The sequence below is a fragment of the Mytilus californianus genome, unplaced genomic scaffold (assembly GCF_021869535.1).
Source record: "Mytilus californianus isolate M0D057914Y unplaced genomic scaffold, xbMytCali1.0.p SCAF_11, whole genome shotgun sequence".
Lineage (NCBI taxonomy): Eukaryota > Metazoa > Mollusca > Bivalvia > Mytilida > Mytilidae > Mytilus > Mytilus californianus.
The window spans coordinates 68,936,941-68,962,327 of NW_026262593.1; the positions used below are offsets into that span (position 1 = coordinate 68,936,941).

The 25,387-nt window shown below is 32.4% G+C and overlaps 2 protein-coding genes across 11 annotated transcripts in view; both read right to left on the reverse strand.

Annotated features, from left to right (window-relative positions):
* LOC127720580 (microtubule-associated protein futsch-like) overlaps positions 1 to 25,387 on the reverse strand; it is a 338,813-nt gene that overhangs the window by 131,362 nt on the left and 182,064 nt on the right. The gene's annotated exons all lie outside the window — the stretch shown is intronic.
* The window catches only part of LOC127720581 (tRNA pseudouridine(38/39) synthase-like), an 85,045-nt gene that overhangs the window by 56,039 nt on the left and 3,619 nt on the right, over positions 1 to 25,387 (reverse strand). For 2 of the 3 annotated variants that reach the window (XM_052227203.1, XM_052227202.1), the window contains exons 2-7: positions 20,610 to 21,039; positions 18,934 to 19,949; positions 6,929 to 7,053; positions 5,378 to 5,518; positions 4,256 to 4,316; positions 846 to 1,036 (exon numbers count right to left, since the gene is read on the reverse strand). In XM_052227203.1, the coding sequence (XP_052083163.1) occupies positions 846 to 1,036; positions 4,256 to 4,316; positions 5,378 to 5,518; positions 6,929 to 7,053; positions 18,934 to 19,949; positions 20,610 to 21,039 (1,964 nt within the window). The remainder of the gene's footprint in view (positions 1 to 845; positions 1,037 to 4,255; positions 4,317 to 5,377; positions 5,519 to 6,928; positions 7,054 to 18,933; positions 19,950 to 20,609; positions 21,040 to 25,387) is intronic. The other variant, XM_052227204.1, reaches the window with a different exon arrangement.

Consider the following 25,387-nt stretch of genomic DNA (forward strand, 5'->3'; position numbering starts at 1 on the left):
CCAAAATCACAAAAAACATTTGTCATTAACTGGAAATAGGAATAGAATGTGTAAATCCCAAAAACACATACGGTGAGAGTGTGCAGAAATTCTGTGCTGAACATATTACAAAAAAATACAAAAACAGTGCCATACTTTCATAAAATACTATTAAATGTATATATCACATTAATATTTGAAGGACTTTAAGCTAAAAATAAAACCACAGGCAACAGTATGAAACATCAAATCTGATTGAATAACCAATTATGTTTTGTAATATACATTGATATGTAATGCTATGAAAAAAAACAAGCAATTTATTATGAAGCATTTAATTTGAATATTTATCAGTTAATAATAGATTTTTAAATTAAAATTGTATATTAATATGGATTAAGTAATTTTTTTTAGAGTATTTGGAAAGAGATAAGGGTTCCCTCAACAATTTCAAATACAAACATACAGTAGTCTTTTTAGGGCCCTTTATGGCTTGCTGTTTGGTGTGAGCCAAGGCTCCGTGTTGAAGGCTGTACTTTGACCTAAAATTGTTTACTTTTTACACATTGTGACTTGGATGGATAGTTGTCTCATTGGCACTCATCATGCTCATACCACATCTTCTTATTTATATGACAGAATGTAAACAAAAATCACCAAATCAAGTTTTTCCTCTTATTTCTTGCTTACAGTACTCTATAATCAGCAGCCCTGTCTGGCAATTAAAGTAAAACACAGTAGACAATACAGGGCCAAATTCAGGAAAGTTTCACACCCAGCCCTCCCAATGCTCTGTAAATCTATAAATACATTATTTCTATGACAGAAGGTACTTAATGGTTTGATTACAATATGTGCATATTAACCTAGCACTAAAGTCTGTGTTGACTGGAGTCCAGGCCAAGACTCTGATCTCTTGAGGTAGTACTTTATTGAGAATGTGGACATATTTAATCTCTATGGTTTTGTCTCCTGGTCGGTCGCTAGCTGTACCATCTTCTCTGACTTTAACTCCTGGTCCCTCCAGTAAATTGGTTCTTAGATCTATTGATATCACCTACAAAAAAAGACTGTCAGGATTAACTCAATTAAGAAATTAAAAAATGGTGTCAACATAAAAATCACAACTTTCAACATCCAATAACCGTACATTGATGGACAGTCCCCATACCTCCTAAAAATTAAAAAGTAATAGTAATCTTTGAACAAAAAATGTTACAAAGATTTTTTATTCTGAGCCTTAATATATTGTTAACCATTGGGTGCACCATCATACAATAAAATGCTCCGCTGAGCACAGCTGGATATGCCCGCAGAGGTCGAACCCTGGACAGTTGGGGCAAAAATGGACACAATATTCCCGCTTGATACAGGTCTGAATTTGGATTGTAATTAAATATTTGACATATTATAGGTTTCTGAATAAATGTAGTCAAAGAACTTGAAATTGGTTATATGAATTGAATTTATATTCAATTAAAGATTTCTTGCTGTTGTGCAATACACTGTGCTGTTGCGCAATACTTAGTAAATCTGTTGTCAGACTATAAACAAATAAAGTTCAATTTCTTCTCAATGTCAAATTTGAAATTTGTGAAAATCAATAGGGAGATTACATCAATAGCTATAAATAATTCACCAAAGTTTCATGAGAACTGCTGAAAGCATTTTTGAGTTATTGTCCAAAAACTGGAAAATCCTCCTTTTTTTTATGAATAAAACCCTGTAACTCGGAAACTTAAAATCTAAAATTTATAAAAATCGAAAAGGAGTTCATGTCAATAGATATAAACAATTCATCAAAATCTCTTGCAAGTTGGTGAAAGCATTCTTGAGTTATTTTTGGAAAACTGGAAAATCCCCCCTTTTTTAATGAATAAAACCCCAAAACTCGGAAATGGTAAATCTGAAATTTATAAAAAACAAAAGGGAGCTCTAGTCAATAGATATAAACAATTCACCAAAGTTTCATGCATATTGGTTAAAGCTTTTTTGAGTTAATGTTCGACATGTTGACAACGGACGGCAAACAGACGGACGGTCGATGGTATACCACAATATGACCCGTACACGGACGTATAAAAATGTTTTTTTTTAACCATAAAAGCCCATTTAAATACATCATAAAAGTATTAAAATAGAAAACGACATCAGAGTCATGGCTAAAATTAAAAAAACCTTCATCAGCAACTTTTAATAGTAATATCTAAAAATAAAATTCCTTCATCAGCATTTAAAAGTAAATTCTGATAAAATGCTCCGCTGGGCGTATCTTGATACGACCGCAGAGGTCGAACCCTGAACAGTTGGGGCAAGTATGGACACAACATTCAAGCTTGATACAGCACTGAATTTGGATTGTGATTGAATATTTGACACAGCACAGGTTTCTGACACAGAATGAATGTGGTCTAAGCACTTAAAAAATTTTAATTTACCTATTCAAACCATATCATTATTATTTGCTTTTATATATAAATCAGAAATAACCAATTTAAAATGGAAAATTTTTAAAGAAACCCCCCCCCCCCGCCAAATATTTTGAACCCCCTTATGCTTCATCACAACCAAACTCAATCCCAGCCTTCCCTTTGTGGTACGGTACCTGCAGTACAATTTCAGAGAGATCCGTACACTTGAACACATGTTATTGTCTGGAAACTAGAAAAATACTTGTTTTTTGGCACTTTTTGGCCCCAAATTCCTTAACGTTTAGGGCAATTACCCACAAACTCAATTCCAGCTTTCCCTTTGTGATATGGAACCTTGTAGTACAATTTCAGAAAGATCCATACACTAACACACAAGTTATTGTCTGGAAACTAGAAAAATGCTTGTTTTTTGGCACTTTTTGGCCCCAAATTCCTAAACGTTTAGGGAAATTACCCCCAAACTCAAACCCAGCTTTCCCTTTGTGATATGGAACCTTGTAGTACAAGTTCATAAACATCCATACACTTACACACAAGTTATTGTCCTGAAACTAGAAAAATGCTTGGTTTTTGCCCCTTTTTTGGCTCCAAATTCCTAAAATTTTGAAGCAATTACCCCCAAAATCAATCCCAGCCTTCCCTTTGTGGTATGGTACCTTGCAGTACAATTTCAGAGAGATCCATACACTTACACACAAGTTATTGTCTGGAAACTAGAAAAATGCTTATATTTGGCCCCTTTTTGGCCACTTAATCCTAAACGTTTAGGGCAATTATCCCCAAACTCAATTCCAGCTTTCCCTTTGTGATATGGAACCTTGTAGTACAATTTCAGAAAGATCCATACACTTACACACAAGCTATTGTCTGGAAACTAGAAAAATGCTTGTTTTTTGCCCCTAATTCCTAATATTTTGAGGCAATTACCCCCAAAATCAATCCCAGCATTCCCTGTGTGATATGGAACCTTGTGGTACAATGTCAGAGAGATCCATACACTAAGACACAAGTTATGTCTGGAAGTTACAAAAATGCTTATTTTTGGCCCCTAATTCCTTAACTGTTGGTACCATAACCCCCAAAATCAATCCCAACCTTCCTTTTGTGGTATTGAACCTTATGGTAAAATTTCATAGAGATCCATTCACTTAAACTAAAGTTAGAGTGCGAAAACCAATGTGTCTTTGGACGACGACGGCGATGCCAACGTCATACCAATATACGACCGCAAAAGTATAAAATGTAAAGCAAAAGCAAGACAGAATCCCTTAAAAGCAAAATAAAAATAGAGGACAGAAAACGCGTTGTTTCATAATTTCATTTTGATTTTTTTTTCACATATTCATTCCTTAGTAAATAGTAACCTGCACAAGTTAGTATGATGCTTTTATAGTTTAACAGTTTAATAATCGGTGTAGTTCAACCTTGACAAATCTATCCACTCATCCAGAGTTCATCAATCCAAATAAATTGTCCCTATTCATACATTATTTCCTGTCAAGTAACCCAACTTTTTATTTTCAATGATCCCCCCTGGTTGTCTCAAGGTCTGTATTATTATGTATTTTGCAGTGACAACGTTGGTAATTTTACGAAAGCATTTGTTAGATTTCTTTGTAGATATGGTGTTCATAAAAGACAATGTTATTATATGATGAAGTATATACTTCTACTTGTCTATAAATCGTACCACAGGCATGAATTGTTCTCATCAGTAATATTACATAAAAATATAAAAAAAAAAAATTTCTGTGCTTTCAATTTAAATGTTTACTGAGTTTTTTTATTTCCCATCATTTAACATCTAATATAAAAATCTATTTATCTCCCTTTTTCTACAATACCTGACTGAATGCACTAACACCTTTATCTGTTCGTCCACATCTATGGTAATTTGATATTTCCCTGAAAAGATAATGAACAAATTTAATTTCGTTTCCACAAGATTAAGATTTATAAGATTTTACTTTAAATGATCTAAATTTACACAGCAAAAAGAGGCAATTGAAGATGGCAATGAGCTTTATTTTTTGTCTTGTGATAAATTTTGATATGGTAACATAAATGATATCCATGTACTTTTTATCCCTCTCCTTGCACTGGAGACAGTTTTCAGTGTAAACACCAAATAGTTGTAGTGGAGTATTCCCTCAATAGTGCTCTTCAACATAATGATATATCACAAAAGTATCACAACCTCCCGTTAGCTTGAACTTTTTTTTTGTGTTTCTATTTTAATTGGGGTTGACAAAATTTGTACTTTTTTAAAAGAATATAGTGAACATTTCTGAAAAAATTGAATAATGTTGCCTATCATTGTCATACTTATTAATCCTAATTTCTCATTTATATCTCTGGATGTTTATATTTTTTCATGTCAAAGTGACTTGCTTAATTGATATCTTTCTGATGTATAATCCCTCATTTTATAAATCTGTATTTTGGCCACACCAAAAAAAATAATTGTTCGTCAGATATATAAGATGAAAATAGAGAGGCGGCAAGCAAAATTCTAAAAAAAAATTCTACGAATCTGAAGGAGCCAGAAATATTTTTGGGTGTCAGAAAATGAAATTTACAGCATAGCTAAGTTTCTTTGTTGTCATTTATGCATGTATCACATAATTTTTAGAGTTTTTATATGTGTGTTGCAGTGACTATAGAGTCCTTCCTGTATTAAGTAAGTTTCTAATTAATCAGAGCAACTAAGGAATTGCTTATCCTTCAATAAACCAATGGGTAACACCTTTGTTTTTAAAATAGTCCTCATGTTATACAGAATAACTTCAATATTTAAATACCATCGATATCACTTCTTAAGCTTTTGAGTTTTGAGTCTATGATTTATAAAAAAAAAAATGTTATAAAATAGGAAAATTCAGTGGCGATTCAGACAATCAAGACATTAATTTGGTGTCGCTGTATCTATATATTGTACTCTACTCACTCAGTGCTTTTTTTTTTACCTTGATTCAATTAGTTTTGTTTTAATAAGGGCATCAAACAAAGCTAATTCTATGGTTTTATCTGTGTCTTCTTGTACAGCAAACCCATGATAGTCCCAACCTAGATATAAGATCTTCAGGGCAACATGCCTGGTGTTGAACCTATAATGAAAAGTTGGTTAATACATTTAACTTACAATATTAGCAAAAAAGATTCATAGAGTAATATATCTAGTATATATACATAAAGACGAAATATGTTCAATCCAGTACATCAATAATAAATTTTCCAATCAAATCTTTAGGGAAACATGTTTGATGTTGTTCCTTTAATGACAAAAGATGACCACTATAGTGAACCAGTGATCATTTCAAACAATTACCATATTTAGGATGCAACAATAAACTCATCATTGATACCAGGATTTAAAATGTTGTATGCCAGACGAAGTGTTTCGTCTACAAAAGACTCATCAGTGATGCTCAAATCAAAAAATTCAAAAAGAGCCATATAATGTAAGAAGTTGAAAAGCATTGAGGACCCAAAATTCAGAATGGTTTTGCCATATACAAGCTAAGCTAATCTATTTCTGGGTTGAAAATCCTTAGTATTTCGACAATTCAAAGTTTTGTAAACAGTTAACTTATAATTATGACCATATTAATGATATTTCATGTCAACACAGAAGTGCTGACTTACTGGGCTGGTAATACCCTCAGGGAGGACACCACCACCAGCAGTGGCATTGATCTAGTTGTTGTAAATAAACTTATCATAGATACCAGGACGCCAGACAACAACTGCAAGGCTAAAATACATATGACATGATTTCCATACGGGAAATATATGACTTTGAAACAATCCCCATCAGGCACGCACGTCGTGTGACCAAATAAATTACAAAGTGTCAATTTGAACAAGCAAGAAATATCACGGAGTACATACTAGAATGGTTTGAGCTTCTGTCTATCATAGAACAAGCACTCAAAACCATCTAAAAATAAAAACATCGCAATAAATTCTGAACTTACAGTAATATATAAAAGCATATTGATATTCCATGTTTTGGAAATATAAGCCCCAAAAGATCAAAATCAGATAAAAAAGTGCACGTTAAGTTGAAGTTTGCCAAGAAGCTATTATATATATATATACACCTCATGTTTGCGGTATACCATCTTTTCCGCAAGTTTATTGTTTTCTGTTTGGTATTAGATTAATATGTAAGATCCATTTTTTACATCTGGTGATCAATTTATTTGGCAATCGCCAATGGCAGTCAGCAGGGTTTAAGAACATCAGTTGTTTGACCTGTTAGTCAAATGCGTTTTGTTAAAATATACTTTTTCACTTTTTTGGTCTTTTGGAAAATGTTGTTTGTGTTGTATTTAGACCCCTCTACCAAGAAATTTGTTTTACATGCACACGTATAGAAATTGCGGTTTTTATCCAACGCAATCATAGGTTTGAACGTTGTTTTCAATTTAGACTTGTTTATATATATATATATATATATATATATATATATATAGTTTTTAGGAGTTTAAATTGATATAAGCAAGATATCATACTTTTTAAAATCAAATTCTTTTTGTTTCTGTTTTCGACAATGTTTGCTGTCACCTTGGTTCTTCAACACAACATTCCTCAATTGTTTGACATGAGATTCTAACTGCTGGACTCTTGATATCAGGTCCTGAAAATAAAACAAACAATTCTTCAATCAAACACAAAATCAGCACAAAAAGGGGTGTGTATAATTATCCAAATACAGGCAAGTTAACAATCAAAGGGGTGTGTATAATTATCCAAATACAGGCAAGGTAACAATCAAAGGGGACCAAAGGAATCTTCCAATGGAGATTCAAATTGTAGATGGACAAAACCAACGCTTCAGTATGTGAATATATACAAAAATTTCTATCAATTTATTGATTTTACCCTTAGTGTATAGCTAACTGAAAACACAGTTTAGAAGATTCCAAAAGGAATTTTAGATGGGTCTGAGTAGTATAAACAAAGAGGCTTTAGACACTCACAGAAATACATGTAATTTGATCAGGAAGTCAAGTCTTTAAATTCTAGTAAAACAAACAAATCACATATGACAATAGTGAATACTATAATTATATAGATGACTTCTGATGATCCCCGATTTCTTTGATGCTAAAGGACAGTTTCACACTCCCAATGGCTACATCAATAACTTATTAAAAGTGACAGACATAAAAAGATCAGCAGCCTTCAAAAAGTTTTAACATATAAGTAAAGCACAAAAAAATAGTGAAAAATGTTACCCATATATAGACAATCATGTAATTAAATCTTTTCTTTCAGAATTTCTAAGATTTCAACTTCTTTGTTAAATTCAAACTATTTTCAGACAAAGAAATACTACAAACACTTAATTTTTTTTCATTTTGTATTTCAGATAATGATGTTTTGTATTAATTTTTTATATCTATAAAATTAAGAAGATGTGGTATGATTGCCAACGAGACAACTCTCCACAAGAGACCAAATGACACAGAAATTAACAACTATAGGTCACCGTACAGCCTGTTATATCTGAATGAAAAAAAATAGGAACTTATAAATAAGATATATATTGGTACTATTTAACACCAAGAGGTAAACAGGTATAAATGATTGTTGGAATAATCTACAGCAATGAAATTTGAGCAGTATATTAAAAAGCTACCTAGGGTATAGAAATATGTTAACCTTGATTTTTCCCATTCTGAACAGAGAATGTCAGTTTGGGCAAGTCAGGGGGATTTAAAAATGAATGGGGTGTTGAATTCTAGGCAAATGATGGAAGAAATGCCATTCTATTTACATCTTTAAGAACACAATCTATTTTAACATTTCTATGAGGTCCTGAGCTAACTTGTTATAAGTCAGATTTCTTACCCTACATGATGTCCTATTGTTTTTCAGTGGAATTCACAATTATCTGTCACTTTTCAAAGTATGCATACAAACCTATATACAGTATAAAATTCTTATTCTAATAATATGCTTCAAATATTTTCCACTGGATGTTAGGACAAGCAACATAAATAAATTTAAACTCCAAAACCCAAATCCAAGAGAATGGAAATATATTGACATTTAATATAGCATGAAATTATCACACAATTTTTTTCTGATGATATAAAATGAATCCAGCCTAATTTGCACAGACAAGCAGTTTGACAGCTTCAAGTGGATGGCAAAAATCAATAGCACATTCTATCAATACCCGCACTGAAGAATTCTGAAGAATTCTTCCTTTCGGGTAAACATTTAAACATAATTATAGACAATATTACCAAAGTGGTTGATCAATGAGGTTGCTTCGCTATAACAATTCCCAATAACAAATCACTCTGTGCTTGTCAGAAATTTATAACAGAGAGGATTTTCTACTGAAACACTTTTTTTAATTTAGGAGCAATCCCCACTCTTCTTAATCAATATTTTTCTTGTGGCAAATGGTTTTAAAAGAACAAAAATTCCTGCAAACTTTAATCATTGATAAAATGCCCTGATGGCCTAAACACACCTTTAGTTTAGATTTTTATAAATATGACACATTGCAAATTATTGTATTTATAACAAATCATGTTTATGATAGGATATTTTTCAGACCACTTTAGTACATATATATACATTTTGTTATACACATGTCTTTATGGATTCTGTCTCATTGATGTATACCCAACATTTCTTTTTATTCAAGATAACAGAATCACACCTACAATAGAAAGTACATTTGACGTTAGAAAAGTTCTCCTGTGCAAGTATACAATGTATGTTTTCATGTTTCCCTAATTTTATAATTGATTAGTGAGACATTGGTAAACTACTGTCTCCTTAAAATAATTTACACACAGTCAGTCACACACAAACCTGCCTTTGTGGACAATTTACACACAGTCAGTCACACACACACCTGCCTTTGTGGACAATTTACACACAGTCAGTCACACACACACCTGCCTTTGTGGACAATTTACACACAGTCAGTCACACACACACCTGCCTTTGTGGACAATTTACACACAGTCAGTCACACACACACTTGCCTTTGTGGACAATTAACACAGTCAGTCACACACACACACCTGCCTTTGTGGACAATTTACACACAGTCACACACACACACCTGCCTTTGTGGACAATTTACACACAGTCAGTCACACACACATCTGCCTTTGTGGACAATTTACACAGTCAGTCACACACACACCTGCCTTTGTGGACTTGTTTGAGGATTTTTTTTCTGATTTTTCTAGATTTGGAAACTTATTCATTTCTCAGCAAAATTTACATGGGACGGTGTACAAATTTTGTGTAGTCAACATATCTCTTACAGTTTTTAATCAAGATCCTTAACACTTTATAGGCAGAATGTAAGCATATTTAAGTTTGCCCGCTAGCTATTACAAAAGGGAGGAATTTTCCCCCATTCTTCCAAACTTGAAATTTTCAATACCAATCCTTGAAACTTCACAGTTTGTACACCTATTGAAGTTGTGCACCTTCAATTTTGGTTCTTTAAGGATTTATTTTCATCTTTAATACATTTCTATTTATTCAAATCATCATTAACTTCCATTAATCATGTTCATTACTGTTCTTTCATAGACACTGGATTATTAAGAGCTTGTCCTATTTATTGTGGAAGACTGTCCTTCTAGATGTATTTTGATAGACTCCTATTTATTGTGGAAGACTGTCCTTCTAGATGTATTTTGATAGACTCCTATTCATTGTGGAAGACTGTCCTTCTAGATGTATTTTGATAGACTCCTATTTATTGTGGAAGACTATCCTTCTAGATGTATTTTGATAGACTCCTATTTATTGTGGAAGACTGTCCTTCTAGATGTATTTTGATAGACTCCTATTTATTGTGGAAGACTGTCCTTCTAGATGTATTTTGGCTATTTTTGTTGTTTGGTTGCTCTTAGATGTATACCACACACACATCTCCTTTTTTTCATATTCTGTGCAACCTGCAGACATTTGAGTCTTTCGTTCATTTTTTAGTTTTATGTACATCTGTTCTATGATCTGATATGCAAATGAACTACAAAGCAACATATGTATGAAAAAAACAAGTGATGGAAAAAATCAATGTAAATTTAAAACCAATTGTCAATTGGTAACATGTTTTGGATTGATTGATTGTTGGGTGTTTTACACAACTTTCAGCACTAATGGCTATTTTGCTGCGGTCAGTGTTCATTGGTGGATGAAGACAGAGTGCCCAAAGTAAACCTCTGACCTTCTGCAGGAAAACTGACCTCAGTGTTGACAGTCCCCCTATGGGTAAATTCCGAATTCCTGCAAAAATACAGGCCTAATCCGGAATTCCTGCAAAAATAAAGGCCAAATTTCACCGTCCCTAAAAAAGGTCCTTCAGCCCCTCGGATACAGATTTGCCTCTATTGTATCATGGCAATTGAATTCTTTCAACTATATGTCATGGCGGCAGCAATGCTAATTTGAATGATGGTGGAATAAATAGGATGTTTCAATATAATCTATGTAAACTGCTTTTTTATATGCTGTTCAACTACTTTATGTAGTGGGAGATGGTGAACTACAATCATCATGACAGATTTCTTAGCCACTACTATGAACATAGTGGCCAATGGTGAACTACAATCATCATGACAGATTTCTTAGCCACTACTATGAACATAGTGGCCAATGGTGAACTACAATCATCATGACAGATTTCTTAGCCACTACTATGAACATAGTGGCCAATGGTGAACTACAATCATCATGACAGACGACTTAGCCACTACTATCAACATAGTGGCAGATGGTGAACTACAATCATCACAACAGATTTCTTAGCCACTACTATCAACATAGTGGCAGATGGTGAACTAAAATCATAACTACAGATTTCTAAAGCCTTTTTCGTCTTTCTTATTCTGATCCATACAAATTTAAGCGAGGAGATATATTTTGTTTTATTTAAATCTCAATAGGGAAACAATAAAAAAATAAATGTGGATAGTGTCCACATGTGGACACAGATGATGCCCCCACTTGCATATCATATAGTTATAAAGGGACATCACTGAAGAACGGTAAAAGTGACGCTACCCAAATTTGAACTTGATCTGAGTTTTGTGGTAATAAGCATTGTGTGTAAGTCTCATAACATTTGGTTGAGGCTAACTTAAGTAGAGAACAGAAACTTAAAATTCAGCAATTTTTCTATTTGTAAACACACATAACTCTAGAACGATTGTGTATAAGTTTTATAACATTTGGTTGAGACAAACTAAAGTTAGAGAACAGAACTGAAAAGTTCAGCAATTTTTATGTTTATAAAGGGACACAACTCAAGAATGGTAAAAGTGTTGCCACCAAATTTTGTACTTAATCTGTATTATGTAGTAATAAGCATTGTGTATAAGTTTCATATCATTTGGTTGAGGCACTAAAGTTAGAAAATGGAAACAAAAATTTTGTACTTGATCTTAGTTTTGTGGTAATGAATATTGTGTATAGGTTTCATAATGTTTGGTTGGGGCAAACTTAAGTTACAGAATGGAAACTAAAAATTTTGCAATTTCGTGTTATAAAGGGGCATAACTCAATAATGGTTAAAGTGACACTACCCAAATTCAACTTGATCTGTGTTTTATCAGTGGAAGTCTAAATTATACATTGCATTGTATAAAGCATTGAATGTAGTTGATTCAATTATAATCATGGACAAAGGAAGATAACTCCAATTTTAATAAAAATTACTTGTTATTTAGAAGAAAAGAAATTTTTTGCAATTTTTTCATTTATAAAGAGGCATAACTCTAGAACAGTTATAGTGACGCCACCAAAATTCAAACTTGATCTGTGTTTTGTGGTAATAAGCATTGTGTATAAGTTTCATAACATTTGGTTGAGGCAAACTAAAGTTAGAGAAGGGAAACGAAAAATTCAGCAATTTTTCCATTTGTAAAGAGGCATAACTCTAGAACAGTTAAGAGTGACACCACCAAAATTCAAACTTGATCTGTGTTTTGTGATAATAAGCATTGTGTATAAGTTTCATAACATTTGGTTGAGGCAAACTAAAGTTAGAGAATGGAAACGATAAATTCAGCAATTTTCCATTTGTAAAGGGGCATAACTCTAGAACCGTAAAAGTGAAGCCACCAAATTTCAAACTTCATCTGTGTTTTGTGGTAATTAGCATTGTGTATAAGTTTCATAACATTTGGTTGAGGCAAACTAAAGTTAGAGAACGGAAACAATTTTGGGACATACGTACATACGTACGTACAGACGGACAAGGGTAAAACTTAATGCCCCCTCCGCTACGGCGGCGACATAATAAACCCATCACAAATAATTCATTCTTTGCAGTAGCCATTTCACTAACAAATATTTTGTTTATATATCATGTTAAAGTAATGATGAATACAGAGAGTTTCAAGAAAAAATGGTATGAGAATTGTTTATGTTTTGAAATACAGTTTGCTTCTAAAATAATGATTAGCAGTATTTCTATTGCATGTATTATGCCAAAAAGTTCAAGGGTATTTATAATTGGCTAATGCTGTTCTCCAAGAAATTTGTTGAAATATATATTTAACATGATTAAATTCAACCATATTTCTTCATTTTAAATGTTTTAAATGACATTCTGTTTGTGACATATCTAGGAATTCTTGAACTCAATGCAATGAGTCCACAAAGACATTTTAAAATTTTGAAGAATTTTCCCAATTTCCTGTAACCAGAACCTTCAAGACTCTGATAAGTCACAGTGTCAAGTGTAAGGATCCCAGCCTTATGATTCAGTGCCCTATTTGTGATGTCCAGATACTTCCCTTTCAAGAGCCAAAGTAAATCTGAGATCAACTCTACAAACTACGGTCTATTTCATCATGTTCATCAGGTTACGTTTAAACAAGATTTTAACAAGAATGAATTATCTTTACAAAATGTAACTGAGCAAGAGATAATTCATTGGGGCAAAAAAATCATAATACATTTTAAGCTGTAAGGCTTTTGAAAGATGTAGCATAAAAATGTAAATGAAAACAACTTAACCAGAAAATAATATGTTTGATTGCATGATATCCAATAAAACAGATGTCAGATGATAGAAAATTCTGTACCACCTACCCCGAGGTCCACATACTTGCTACGCCAGATACCTACCCGTAACCAACCACAAGAAATGAACAATGACTCTAGGTCAAGAGTGCAAGGTACATGGTTATTGTTCAAGAAATAAACTGAAATTATAATATCATTTAATATGCATACCCTGGAGAAGTGAAATTTCTCCTATGCGACCTACCCAGTAACAATTTATCGTAACTAATATTTATAAGTTTATGTATCAGATGAAAGCTATAAATGGATTTTGATAAAAGGCTGTTTTTAAGATGTTGGTGATTAGAATATAATTTATGCATACCCTATTAGCTCTCTGACAAAACCTTGGATACCCAAGATATAAAATGTTTGACAAGGTGAGATACAGAGTCAAAGGGTGCAAGTAATTGGTAACTAATAGCTAACACATATATCAATACCCAGTTATAAATGAATCATTGGCTGAAAGGAAAATTCTTTTGACATGATGAAAGTACTGTTACATTAGGGGTAAGATAAAATATGTGTCATAACTATTAAGATTGACAGGACAAATACCCCCTGCTTCCACCTTTTGTTAGAACCAAATATCTATTATATTTTTACAGTAATGATAGACATGTTAATGCAGATAAAGTTCTTTCTGAATAAAGTCAGGGGCAAAAATTCCAGACATACTAAATCCTTAGAGCTGAAGAGTTAAAAATCATATGTAATTGTACAAAGTTTGTTGGACTCAAAAAGTTTGCTTCAGAGAGAAGGATGAACAGACAAACATTTTAACTCCATATCCCCCCCCCATAAAAAAATAATACCAAAAACTTAGTGCGATTATTTCATCATGGTATTTATTGGTAATTTTAATATATAAACCATTGCATTGATATCTGGAACATTTTCAGTATCAGTGTAAAAAAAGCCTCAAAATATTTACAATGTACATTCACCATATTGACTGATAATTAAATAGTAAAAGTCATAATAGTCATTTCAGCATACAAATATACTTGTGACAAATACTAATGATCATAAACCACAACAAAAATATAATTGACTGGATATATGTATATTTCTGCTCTTTGGTCGGGTAGTTGTCTCTTTGACGCATTCCCCATTTCCATTATCAATTTTATATTATATGTTAAGTTCAGGTAATAAAAAAATTTGTATGAGGTTCCGCGGACCCCTGTGTCTCACCTACGATTGCTGTTGTCAGTGTAATGTTGACTTAAAAAGTGAGTCTATTTATCAGTAAAATACAGAATTTAAAAAAAAAATTTCTATAGATGCTATTTCTTGGTCTTGAAGATCAGTTTCTGCTCAAGTTTAATAACAATCCATGGAGGTCTACAAATTTATCATGTCATGGACTGTCTGTAAATGTTAACTGAAAAAAACTAAGTCCATCTATCAGAAAAATACTGAAAATGAAAATATACTTTCAAAAGTTTGCTTCAGATATTATCTCTTAATAAAAAAAAAAACTTCTGCCAAAGTTATGTCAAATTTTATGAAGGTTTGACAAAGTAATCAATATGTAACAAACTTTAACACCAGACTGTACTGTAAAAAAAAGGTCCATTTATCAGAAAAATACGGACCAAATAAAAAGAATATTTTCAAAATTTTGCTCTGGATACTGTATTTAAGTAATTAATATCTGTCAAAATTTCCTAAAATTCCATGAAGGTTTGATAAAGTTTTTGATGTCTAAACCACAGACTAAACCTAAATGTTGCCGCCGCAATCTAGGATCGCTATGCATCGCTTTCGTGACATAAATGTGGCAAGCTCGACAAAAAGGAAAAGAAGAAAAGTTTTGATAAAATTAATGCACTAAATGTATTTACTTTTTGATGTATTTTTTCAGTATTGCATAAAGATGCAATACACAAGACTTGAAAAGCAGAACAATTTAAACCCACAAATTCCATGTTCAATTTAATTGAGGATGTTACTTTAACATTTTATTTAATTCAGGTAAATCATTTACAAACCTTTTAATACACTGGTTATAATTTTTTTGGTTTTTGGGATGAGAAAGACCATACGTTTTTAAATTCCACGACAATTTAATTCTAAAGCAGATGTTTTTAAGATGACCACGGCTTTCCATCCATCTTTAATTCCACCTTTCAGGTTAGTTTTGTTGAACAAATATTACTCCCTTCCATGTACCCCTTTTATCTTTAACACCCTTTCACCCCAATATAGAATACTAAAATGATGTATTGTTCTGACAATATTAGACAAGTTTATGACTTAATGACAAAAATAATCCAAGGAATTTGTGTTCCAAAGAGCGATAACAAACGACATTCACTTCATGTCCTGCGGCAAAAATTCGTTACAGGTAGAACAATTAAAATCTAATTGTAATTTCATTTCCTTGTAAATGACAGAAACTTGTCATTAAAATACGAAAATACCAGTGAATACATATACCTAAATATTACTTGTTTTAATGTCAGGTGGGGACTATAATGATTCAATAAAATAAGAAATGTATTGTATTTTATAAATTAAATACAAACATATCCGTAAAGCCATACTAAACAAGTAATAATGTGTACGAATGCTAACACTAAAGTCTACTGAACACCCATGCTTGCAGGAATAACCCTATATTAAATGTTGGCACCCCTCTTATTAAAACCAAAATGTAGTACCCTTTTTCGAGTCCAATTCAAAACACTGGGCAGGGGATTTCCTGCATTACCCCAATAATATACATTTTTGTAAATATAATAAAACTAACACCATTTGGAACCTTTTATATGCAACAATTTCCCTTTAAGGCCCATTAAAATGTACTTGAACCCAATTTTATAATAATTGTAAAGGGTGCATATCTTATCACAAATCACAACATTTGCTGCAAGCATTAAATATTAAAAAAAAAATCTTATAGGGTTCTATAGTAGCTCCCAACTTTCTTCAGGACCATCTTCTTTAATTCCTACTTGGAAGTAGTTACACTAAAATGACACCAACATATTTTGCTTTTACCAGACAGGGTTTTTGCCCAGAAAAATTAACATTTTTGGCATGATTGAATTTATACCCTTGCCAATGAGTTCTTCATGTACATATAAACAAGAAAAGCCCAAAATGATATCATTTTAACTTTTTTGCAGTATAGAATTTCACCTTGTTTTCCAGAAAGCTGTCAATTCTTTATAATCCATAATAAACTTTGTTGTTGTCTATATGTACAAAGCAAAATCAACTACATATAAAAATTGCTTTACACTTATCATATTTATATATATATATATATATATGTGAAAACGGACTATGGATTTTACACATGACAAGCAAGGACAATACTGTTCTCTATAATGAGCTGTGTATAATTAGAAATAATTTTCAATTCCAAAAGCCATAATGAATTGTCTATTTTTCAACACTCCTCAATCTTTCTGCATCAAAATCCCATATTGCAAAGGATATGTTCCATAAACCCATATCATGCCACTAGCACATTAACCAAGCTTTCATTCCGGAATTAAATGAATATTAGCACACAGTAAAGATATTGATTAAAATTAACGTCCACCCTCAAACAACACGAAGATCTTGTTCATTTATATGCTAATATCTCAATTTCCCCCTCTGTCACCCAAAACTAAGTCTTTATTTTGCTCTCTACAATTTTACCAATAAATGTTGTTGCCATGGCAATTAGTATGATCGATGAAAAACTTTAGACTTTAAATGGGTAGCTAAAATTTGAGGAAAAATGATTCACAATCTTTTAGCATGAAGATGAATGGCACCCATAAAAAAGATGAGAAACCTAACAGCAGCCATTGATCATCTCCAAACAATTATCATTTTAAGATTTCTGGGACAAATTCATCAAGACCCTTTTCTAATCAACATCTAGGGGAAAAAAATAGTTACCAATTGCATTTTCAAAATGAATGAGAGGTTCTTCCCAATTTTTTTTTAAGGGACATTGCTCTCCAACCAAAATTCTTGAATCTTATTTTGGTCACTAATTACTTATATAAGAACAAAATGCCCATCGAAAATAGAGACAATTTATATAAAAACTAGAGGCTCTTTAAAGAACCTGTGTTGCTCACCTGCACCGTAAACAATGGCCACTTTTTTTGTAAAAAACAACCTTAACAGGGAATAACTCTATTATTAGTTAACTGACGATTTCAGCCATGTTGACTTGACGTATTTGTAGATCTTATCCTGCTGATCCTTTTTTCCCTTTTTAAAGTTTCTACTTATCTTTTACAGTTTTTCAGATAATGGGCAAAAAAAAAAAACCTCAAACAATATGGTCAAAATTATCATTAAAGGGCAATAATTCCAATAGCAATTTAACTGAAGATTTAAGCCATTCTGGCTTATTTGTAGATCATGTCTTGCTAATCATTTTTGCTCTTTAAGTTTATAATAATAAATTCTTTATTTAAAGAGGGTAACTCAATTAGAACTAGTCTAGGCCCTAAAACAAAATACATGTACACAGTTAACATTCATACATCAAAATACAACATAAAAATTGGAAAAAAATCATCATTAAAGGGCAATAACTTCAATAGTCATCTGACAGTTTCATCTATTATAGTTTCGAGATAATGAGCAATAAACAAAAATTGGAAAAATTCATTGAGTAAGGGCAATAACTCCCATAGAAAGTCGTCTGACAGTTTTGATGTCAATAGACATTATGTAATCTCATCATTCTGAACATGTTTGCACCTGTCAGATTTTCTCTATTTATGGCTGTTTTCAAGATAACTGGAACTGGTAACATAATTACAAATGCTGTTTTACTAGATGAAGTTTTTGAACAAACAGCAGACTGCATGATGAACCATCAAGAATACATGCATTGTTATGCAAATGATGGAAAACATGAAGTAGGTGTCTGACGGATCCTAAAAATGCTCACAATTTACAACCACACGGTTCAGCTGTTGACCAAATATTACCTTGTTCTGTTTGGAGAAATATATGCAAAAATATAAAGGTCATGCAACAAAATGAAAAATTTGAAGCAAAACAAACTGGAAACAGGAGTCTGATGGATCTGAAAAGTGCTCACACATTTAAACTACATTTTTGTAATCACTGTCATGACTGTCAAGCTACTGACCAAACATGAAACATTACACAAGCAGGAGATAAAATTCATGAAGCAATGTTAAAGATAAATGTACAATTTTGGGGCTTTAATATTTGGTTTTTATTAACAGTTTTCACTGGGTTATGACATCATTTAAAGATAAGCCTAAAAGAGTTTTTTTTAAATGTCATATGGCAAAGAAAATTGAAGTTAATTCAACATTTTACCCTTAATAAATAAATTTTGTTTAATTAGGCCTTTATTTAGCAAAATCCTTTCCCTAATATATACTATAAAGAAACACATACAATATAAATAATTCCTAATATTATATTTTACAATATACAAGAGATGAGAAAATACCTTTGGCTGGCCTTCCCCATCATTAACCTCGACCTCAGAAGATCTTGTATCTCCATCCCAAACATATGTGTATGTATCATCACAATTTTTATCACCATTTATACTATAATTTATGGGAGAATCGTTAGAAACAGAATCAGCAGTTGACCCCATTGCTCCACGCTCATGTTCACGTCGAGTTACTAATTCTCGTAATTCTTTTCTTACGTGTGAGTCAAGGTCATGTCGGGTTCCATTCCTTTCAGAATCTGTTGCCAAGCTGGTTATTGAAAACATTCTATTTTCTCTTTGGACTGGTGTAAATCTCTTTCGTGCTTTGGCTCTTTCCTGTGGTGGACTTGATATACCCATCCCATTTCTATTTAAAGCTTCATTAATTTCCATGGCAACAGCTTTTTCAATTTCCACTTCAATGGGTTCTTTTTTCACTTTGACTAGAGGTAATGGAACATCTTGTGGAGAATTTTGGTCTGTGTTTTGAGTTATTGGAAAATACTGACTAGAGGCACCAGTAAACAGACTGGCCAAGTTGCCATGGTTGCCCTGACTAGGAAATATGGCTGATGGCGAGGCAAGTGGCAACACATGTTGGAATCCTAACGGCAAACCCATAGTTTGACTAGATAAAACTGAATTTGGCAAGCTATTTATGAGTGGGGCAAGAGAATTTGGCAAATTCTGAGTTGGCAAGTTAATTGGCATTGTATTTATAGCACCGTTACTTAAAGCATCACTATTTGGCAGGTTCTTATTTGGTGACATAGTCATTTTTGGTGAATGGCATGGTGATTCTGACTTTCTACCACTAGGTGGAGTTCTTTGGTTTGGCGAACATGGATTATTGCTCTTTGATAAAGGAGAGTTCATGATACTTTGGCTTAGGTTGTAGTTAGAAGCAGCAAACTGGTCATGTGAACCAAGAACTTCTACGAACCAATGATTGACGTAACCAAGTCGCATTGTTAGTTTGACTCTGTAGCTACATTTATGGCCTCTCATTTTTGTCTTGTCACATCCTGAAATTAAAATTTAACATTTTCAAAAATTCATAAATTTAAATGTACAGTAACAAGAAATAAGATAATGTTCTCTCATCAACCTAAAAAAATGACCAATAGGAAATAAGAATTTCTTTCAAAAATGCTTAAAAATTGACAATGCACAAGTTTTTGTTTTTGTTTCTTTAAACATGTTACAAGTTTTTTACACAAAAGATATGAGCAGAGAGGCAAAAAACTGAATTTCAAATTATCCTGTTACAACATAATTAAATTATAAACTTATTTGTAGTACAAAATAAATGCTGTGCAACTAAAATGTCCTAATCTTAAGCTCTTGTCCTATCATTTTTATGAGGATTTCTTCAAAAACTTTTCATAACAGTTGATTTACTACTAAATTATTAAATCAAAATATGTCACAGAATAAATTAAAACCATGTTAATCTTCATCTTTTCTTCACTGACTGCAAATGATGAACTTACAGTAAATCTAACAGAAATTTTCTAAGATTGTGACAACAACCAAAAATCCTGAGCTACCGAAACATCTATTTTTAAGAAGGGAACCCTACAATATATTTTGACCAAGTATATTTGTGTATGCTGCACATTTATGTTGTTTATTTATATGTTACAATATAAATTATTTCAAGCTTTAAATTTGTCATAAACTACCTGGCATACATTCTCCATAGTAACCACAGGCCCTTTTACAGGCTCCAGATCCACTACAATATAGTGTCTCCCTAGCAACCACAATTTGTTTGGCATTTTTAGCACGTCCTGCCCTTATCGTGCCATTCTGCAAGACCATTCGGCCAAATTCTGTCAATGTAAACTGATCGTCTAAAAATGTCTTTCCTTTAATAACTTCCACATAAATTTTGTGTACTTCTCTCCCTTTCCTCAACATATTTGTTCTTTCAAAAGTTGCAACTCCTGACAAATAACTCCATAATTTGGCACACTCCACAAGAACACCTTTCCAGGGTGGGCGTGTCTCTTCTGTTGGTGTTGATGCCTTCTTGGCATCATCTTTCCGTTGTGAACAAGATTCCTCCCGAGTTCCCTCCCATGACTGCTCTGCCTCTTGAGGTGTCTTGCCCTAAAGTTAAGGAGTGCCTTGTCATTAAGATTTCATTGTTTCATCAATGAAAAAAACAAGCATTGTTTTCCCTTAGTATATAATTAAAATTCATTAATTTGTAAAAAAAAAAAAAAATACATGTGGATGCCCCCACTTGCATATCATATAGTTATGAAGGGACATCACTGAAGAACGGTGAAAGTGACGCTACCCAAATTTGAACTTGATCTGAGTTTTGTGGTAATAAGCATTGTGTGTAAGTCTCATAATATTTGGTTGAGGCTAACTTAAGTAGAGAACAGAAACTAAAAATTCAGCAATTTTTCTATTTCTAAATACGCATAACTCTAGAACGGTTGTGTATAAGTTTTATATCATTTGGTTGAGACAAACTAAAGTTAGAGAACGGAAACGAAAAATTCAGCAATTTTTATGTTTATAAAGGGACATAACTCAAGAATGGTAAAAGGGTCGCCACCTAATTTCATACTTAATCTGTATTATGTAGTAATAAGCATTGTGTATAAGTTTCATAACATTTGGTTGAGGCAAACTAAAGTTAGAAAACAGAAACAAAAAAATTTGTACTTGATCTTAGTTTTGTGGTAATGAATATTGTGTATAGGTTTCATAATGTTTGGTTGGGGCAAACTTAAGTCACAGAATGGAAACTAAAAATTTTGCAATCTTTTGATTTATAAAGGGGCATAACTCAATAATGGTTAAAGTGACACTACCCAAATTCAACTTGATCTGTTTATAAAGGGGCATAACTCTAGAACAGTTAAATTGATGCCACCAAAATTAAAACTTGATCTGTGTTTTGTGGTAATAAGCATTGTGTATAAGTTTCATAACATTTGGTTGAGGCAAACTTAAGTTAAAGAACAGAAACTAAAATTTTTTCAATTTTTCCATTTATAAAGGGGCATAACTCTAGAACGGTTACAGTGACGCCACCAAAATTCAAACATGATCTGTTTTTTGTGGTAATAAGCATTTTGTATAAGTTTCATAACATTTGGTTGAGGCAAACTTAAGTTAGAGAACGGAAACTAAAAATTTTGCAATTTTTCCATTTATAAAGGGGCATAACTCTAGAACGGTTACAGTGACGCCACCAAAATTCAAACTTGATCTGTGTTTTGTGGTAATAAGCATTGTGTATAAGTTTCCTAACATTTGGTTGAGGCAAACTCAAGTTAGAGAACGGAAACCAATTTTGGGGCGTATGGATGGAAGTACGTACGTACGTACAGACGGACAAGGGTAAAACTTAATGCCTCCACAGCTACGGTGGGGGCATAAAAATTGGTAACTACTGTGTGATATTTGGAAATGAGAGAACAGGAAAGTTGAAATATATTTTGAAAACAGTCAAATGCACACAAGAAATGCTCAAACACAACATGGTTTAGAATTTTACTACACATGCTATAGAACAAAATTATGGTAATTAAAAGTTTGGCTATTATTATTTAAACCTTTTTAATTATCCTTTTACTCACAAATATTGACATTTTTCAGTGATTTAAATAAGATAAAGCATCTGATGACAATGGCAAATTGACCTATTGCTTTACACTTTTTTTGACTTGCAATGACCAGTGAAACAATCACCCAATCTATTGTCTGTATACATTTTATAAATCTATTTCATCAGGTGCTTCAAATTGGATTAAGAGCCCTTGGTGGCTGAGTGGTCAAAGTAGTTCATCACAGCAATCACTAGCCAGTCAACACTGAAGTTGTCAGTTGGAACTATCGTGGCAGGTAAGTTCCACTATGATCTGCCACTTTTCCCGTTTAACATGTCAAAGGTTGGTGGTTCTCTCCAGGCCACCCCCACTATTTAAAATGACCGCCAAGATATGGCCAAGATGTAGTGGAGTTAAACACCAACAATCAATCAAATCAGATCAAATTTTATCTGCAAAATTGTGTATTTACTTTAGGTTTCCATCTATCTGTAGTATTTATGTGCAGGGACAAGGGTTACAAATGTTTGACAAAATGACTGCTTGAATTTTTATATTTATTTATTTTGATAAATAGATTATATAAATGGGAAATCCTGTTTTCTCAATTACAGTAATCACACTTTGGTAAAAAAAAATGTACACTTCATTAATTAACAATATGAATGTAAGTAAAGTCTTAAAATACAAATATTTGCTCACATAAATAATGAGCACTTTGTCTCAATATCAATTTTTCTAGTACACTTAAAATTCCCATTTTCAAATCTATAATTCTCATACATGCATTTATAAATTTCCACCTATCATTAACATATTCTTGTACAATGTGCTGAGGATTAATGTAGGGTCAATCCAAAAAGGACTGCAATTTCATTGTACATGTTCCATGTATACAAAAATGTATATATTAAATCACATTGTAGGGCAATAACTCTTGCACCATATAGGAGAAAATTTCAGGCATTTTTATTAACTCTAGGTTGAAATGGACTTTTTAAAAAAGCTACACTACTGACAGTTAAAACATGCTTAAATTTAGGGTTCTAAAATTTTCAAAATGGGAACTAAAGCAATCTATAGTAACAAAATATTATATTTACAATAATTACAAGAAAGCACAGATATGCAAATCACAAACAATTGTATACAAATTTTTTAATTCTAAATTTATAAAATTTCCATCAACCAACCTTTGACCTTCACCTCAATCACCATGGCGATCTCCAAGGATAAAATATAGGTCACAAGCTATAGATGCAAAATGTATCATGCAAACCACATTCCATAAAATACATTCTTGAAATTCACCAGACTAGAAAAAAACATGCTTAAAAGTTCCAACAGTCTCATTCATGCACTGAAATAAATGTATACATATAAATTTGTTATCATTTCAAAATTTCAAAATGTAAATAAAATACACATTGGACAAGTACACATGTACAAGTAGTCAACACAAACCACATGGGCCCGTTCAAACAATATCTATTTTTGCCATAGCTGAACTATCCCATGAAAAAAGAAAGAGTTGTTGAACAATGTTGAATGTACATAATTACATGCATGATATATAAAACAATGATTTGTTAATTAGTGAAATTTATTTTAGTAAGATGCGATTTTCATTTATAAGAGCAGATTATCAATAATGTATTGAAAATAAATTTTCTTAAAGTACAGTGTGATGCTTTCAACCAAAAATATTATCTAGCTTTCACATGCAATTGGTAGGCGTAGACAGGGATTTCACCAGTTGCTAACAGCTTTTTTAAAACCCTGACATGCCTGGGAAATGGGGAAAAAAATAAATAGAGTACTGCATTCTCTTAACAAACCAAATACATGTGATATAATTCTGATAATTTCATTATTTATTATACACCTCGATCTCATTTGTTCCTCTCAGGCCAACTTAAAATATATTGTTCAGGATTTCTTTGCCTACCGATATTATTGGCATGATTGGGGAACTACATGTACTGTACTTTAGTCAAGGTTGCTCCTCCTTTTGGTATTTATTAATATTAATCATTATAAAAATAAGGAGATGTGGTATGAATGCCATAAGACAGACTGAAGGATTTGGATGTAAACCAATCTACACTGTAGGTCACCATAGGGCCTACATGATCATCAACAAGCAAAGCCCATGCCATATAGTAAGATATAAAACGTCCAAGCACGTTCATTCTTACTGTTACCTTACGAGAAAACACAAGTATTAAACAAGAGGCTTACCTGTACCTGTATGGCTCGCTCACATTAAGAAAAAAATCGCCATTTAGCTAATTAGGACTTTAATATGCACACATACTATAGTTACTCTTATGTTGCTGATCATTTTTTCATTTACATGTTTAACCTATCTCCTACAGCTTTTTTAGATCACCCAAAACTGCAAAAATAATACAGTAAAAATCAACATTTCAGGGGCATAACTCCAAAAAGGATTCTTAAACATTACTTTCAGGGTAAATAGATCTTGTCATGCTGATTTGATACTTTTTGCAGTTTACACTATTAACCTAACTCCTGTAGTTTTCATGAACAATCAAATCTTAAAATTTATATTTCAGGGGCAATAACTAACAGGTTGACATATTTTTGTGCAACTCCTATTTTCAAGATAACAGCAATAACTGCTAAAAAAAATTTGAAAAATCAATATTTCTCAGGTGCAATAACTCCAGAAAAAGTCATTACATTTTTCTAAGATTTTTGAGGTGGATATGTTCATCTTTTCATGCTGATTATTCCTTTGATTTTTAAAACAGCACCAAGGAAAGGCCAAAAAAGATACAAAAATAAATGTGGATAGTGTCCACATGTATGTGGACACAGATGATGCCCCAGCTTGCATTTCATATAGTTATAAAGGGACATAA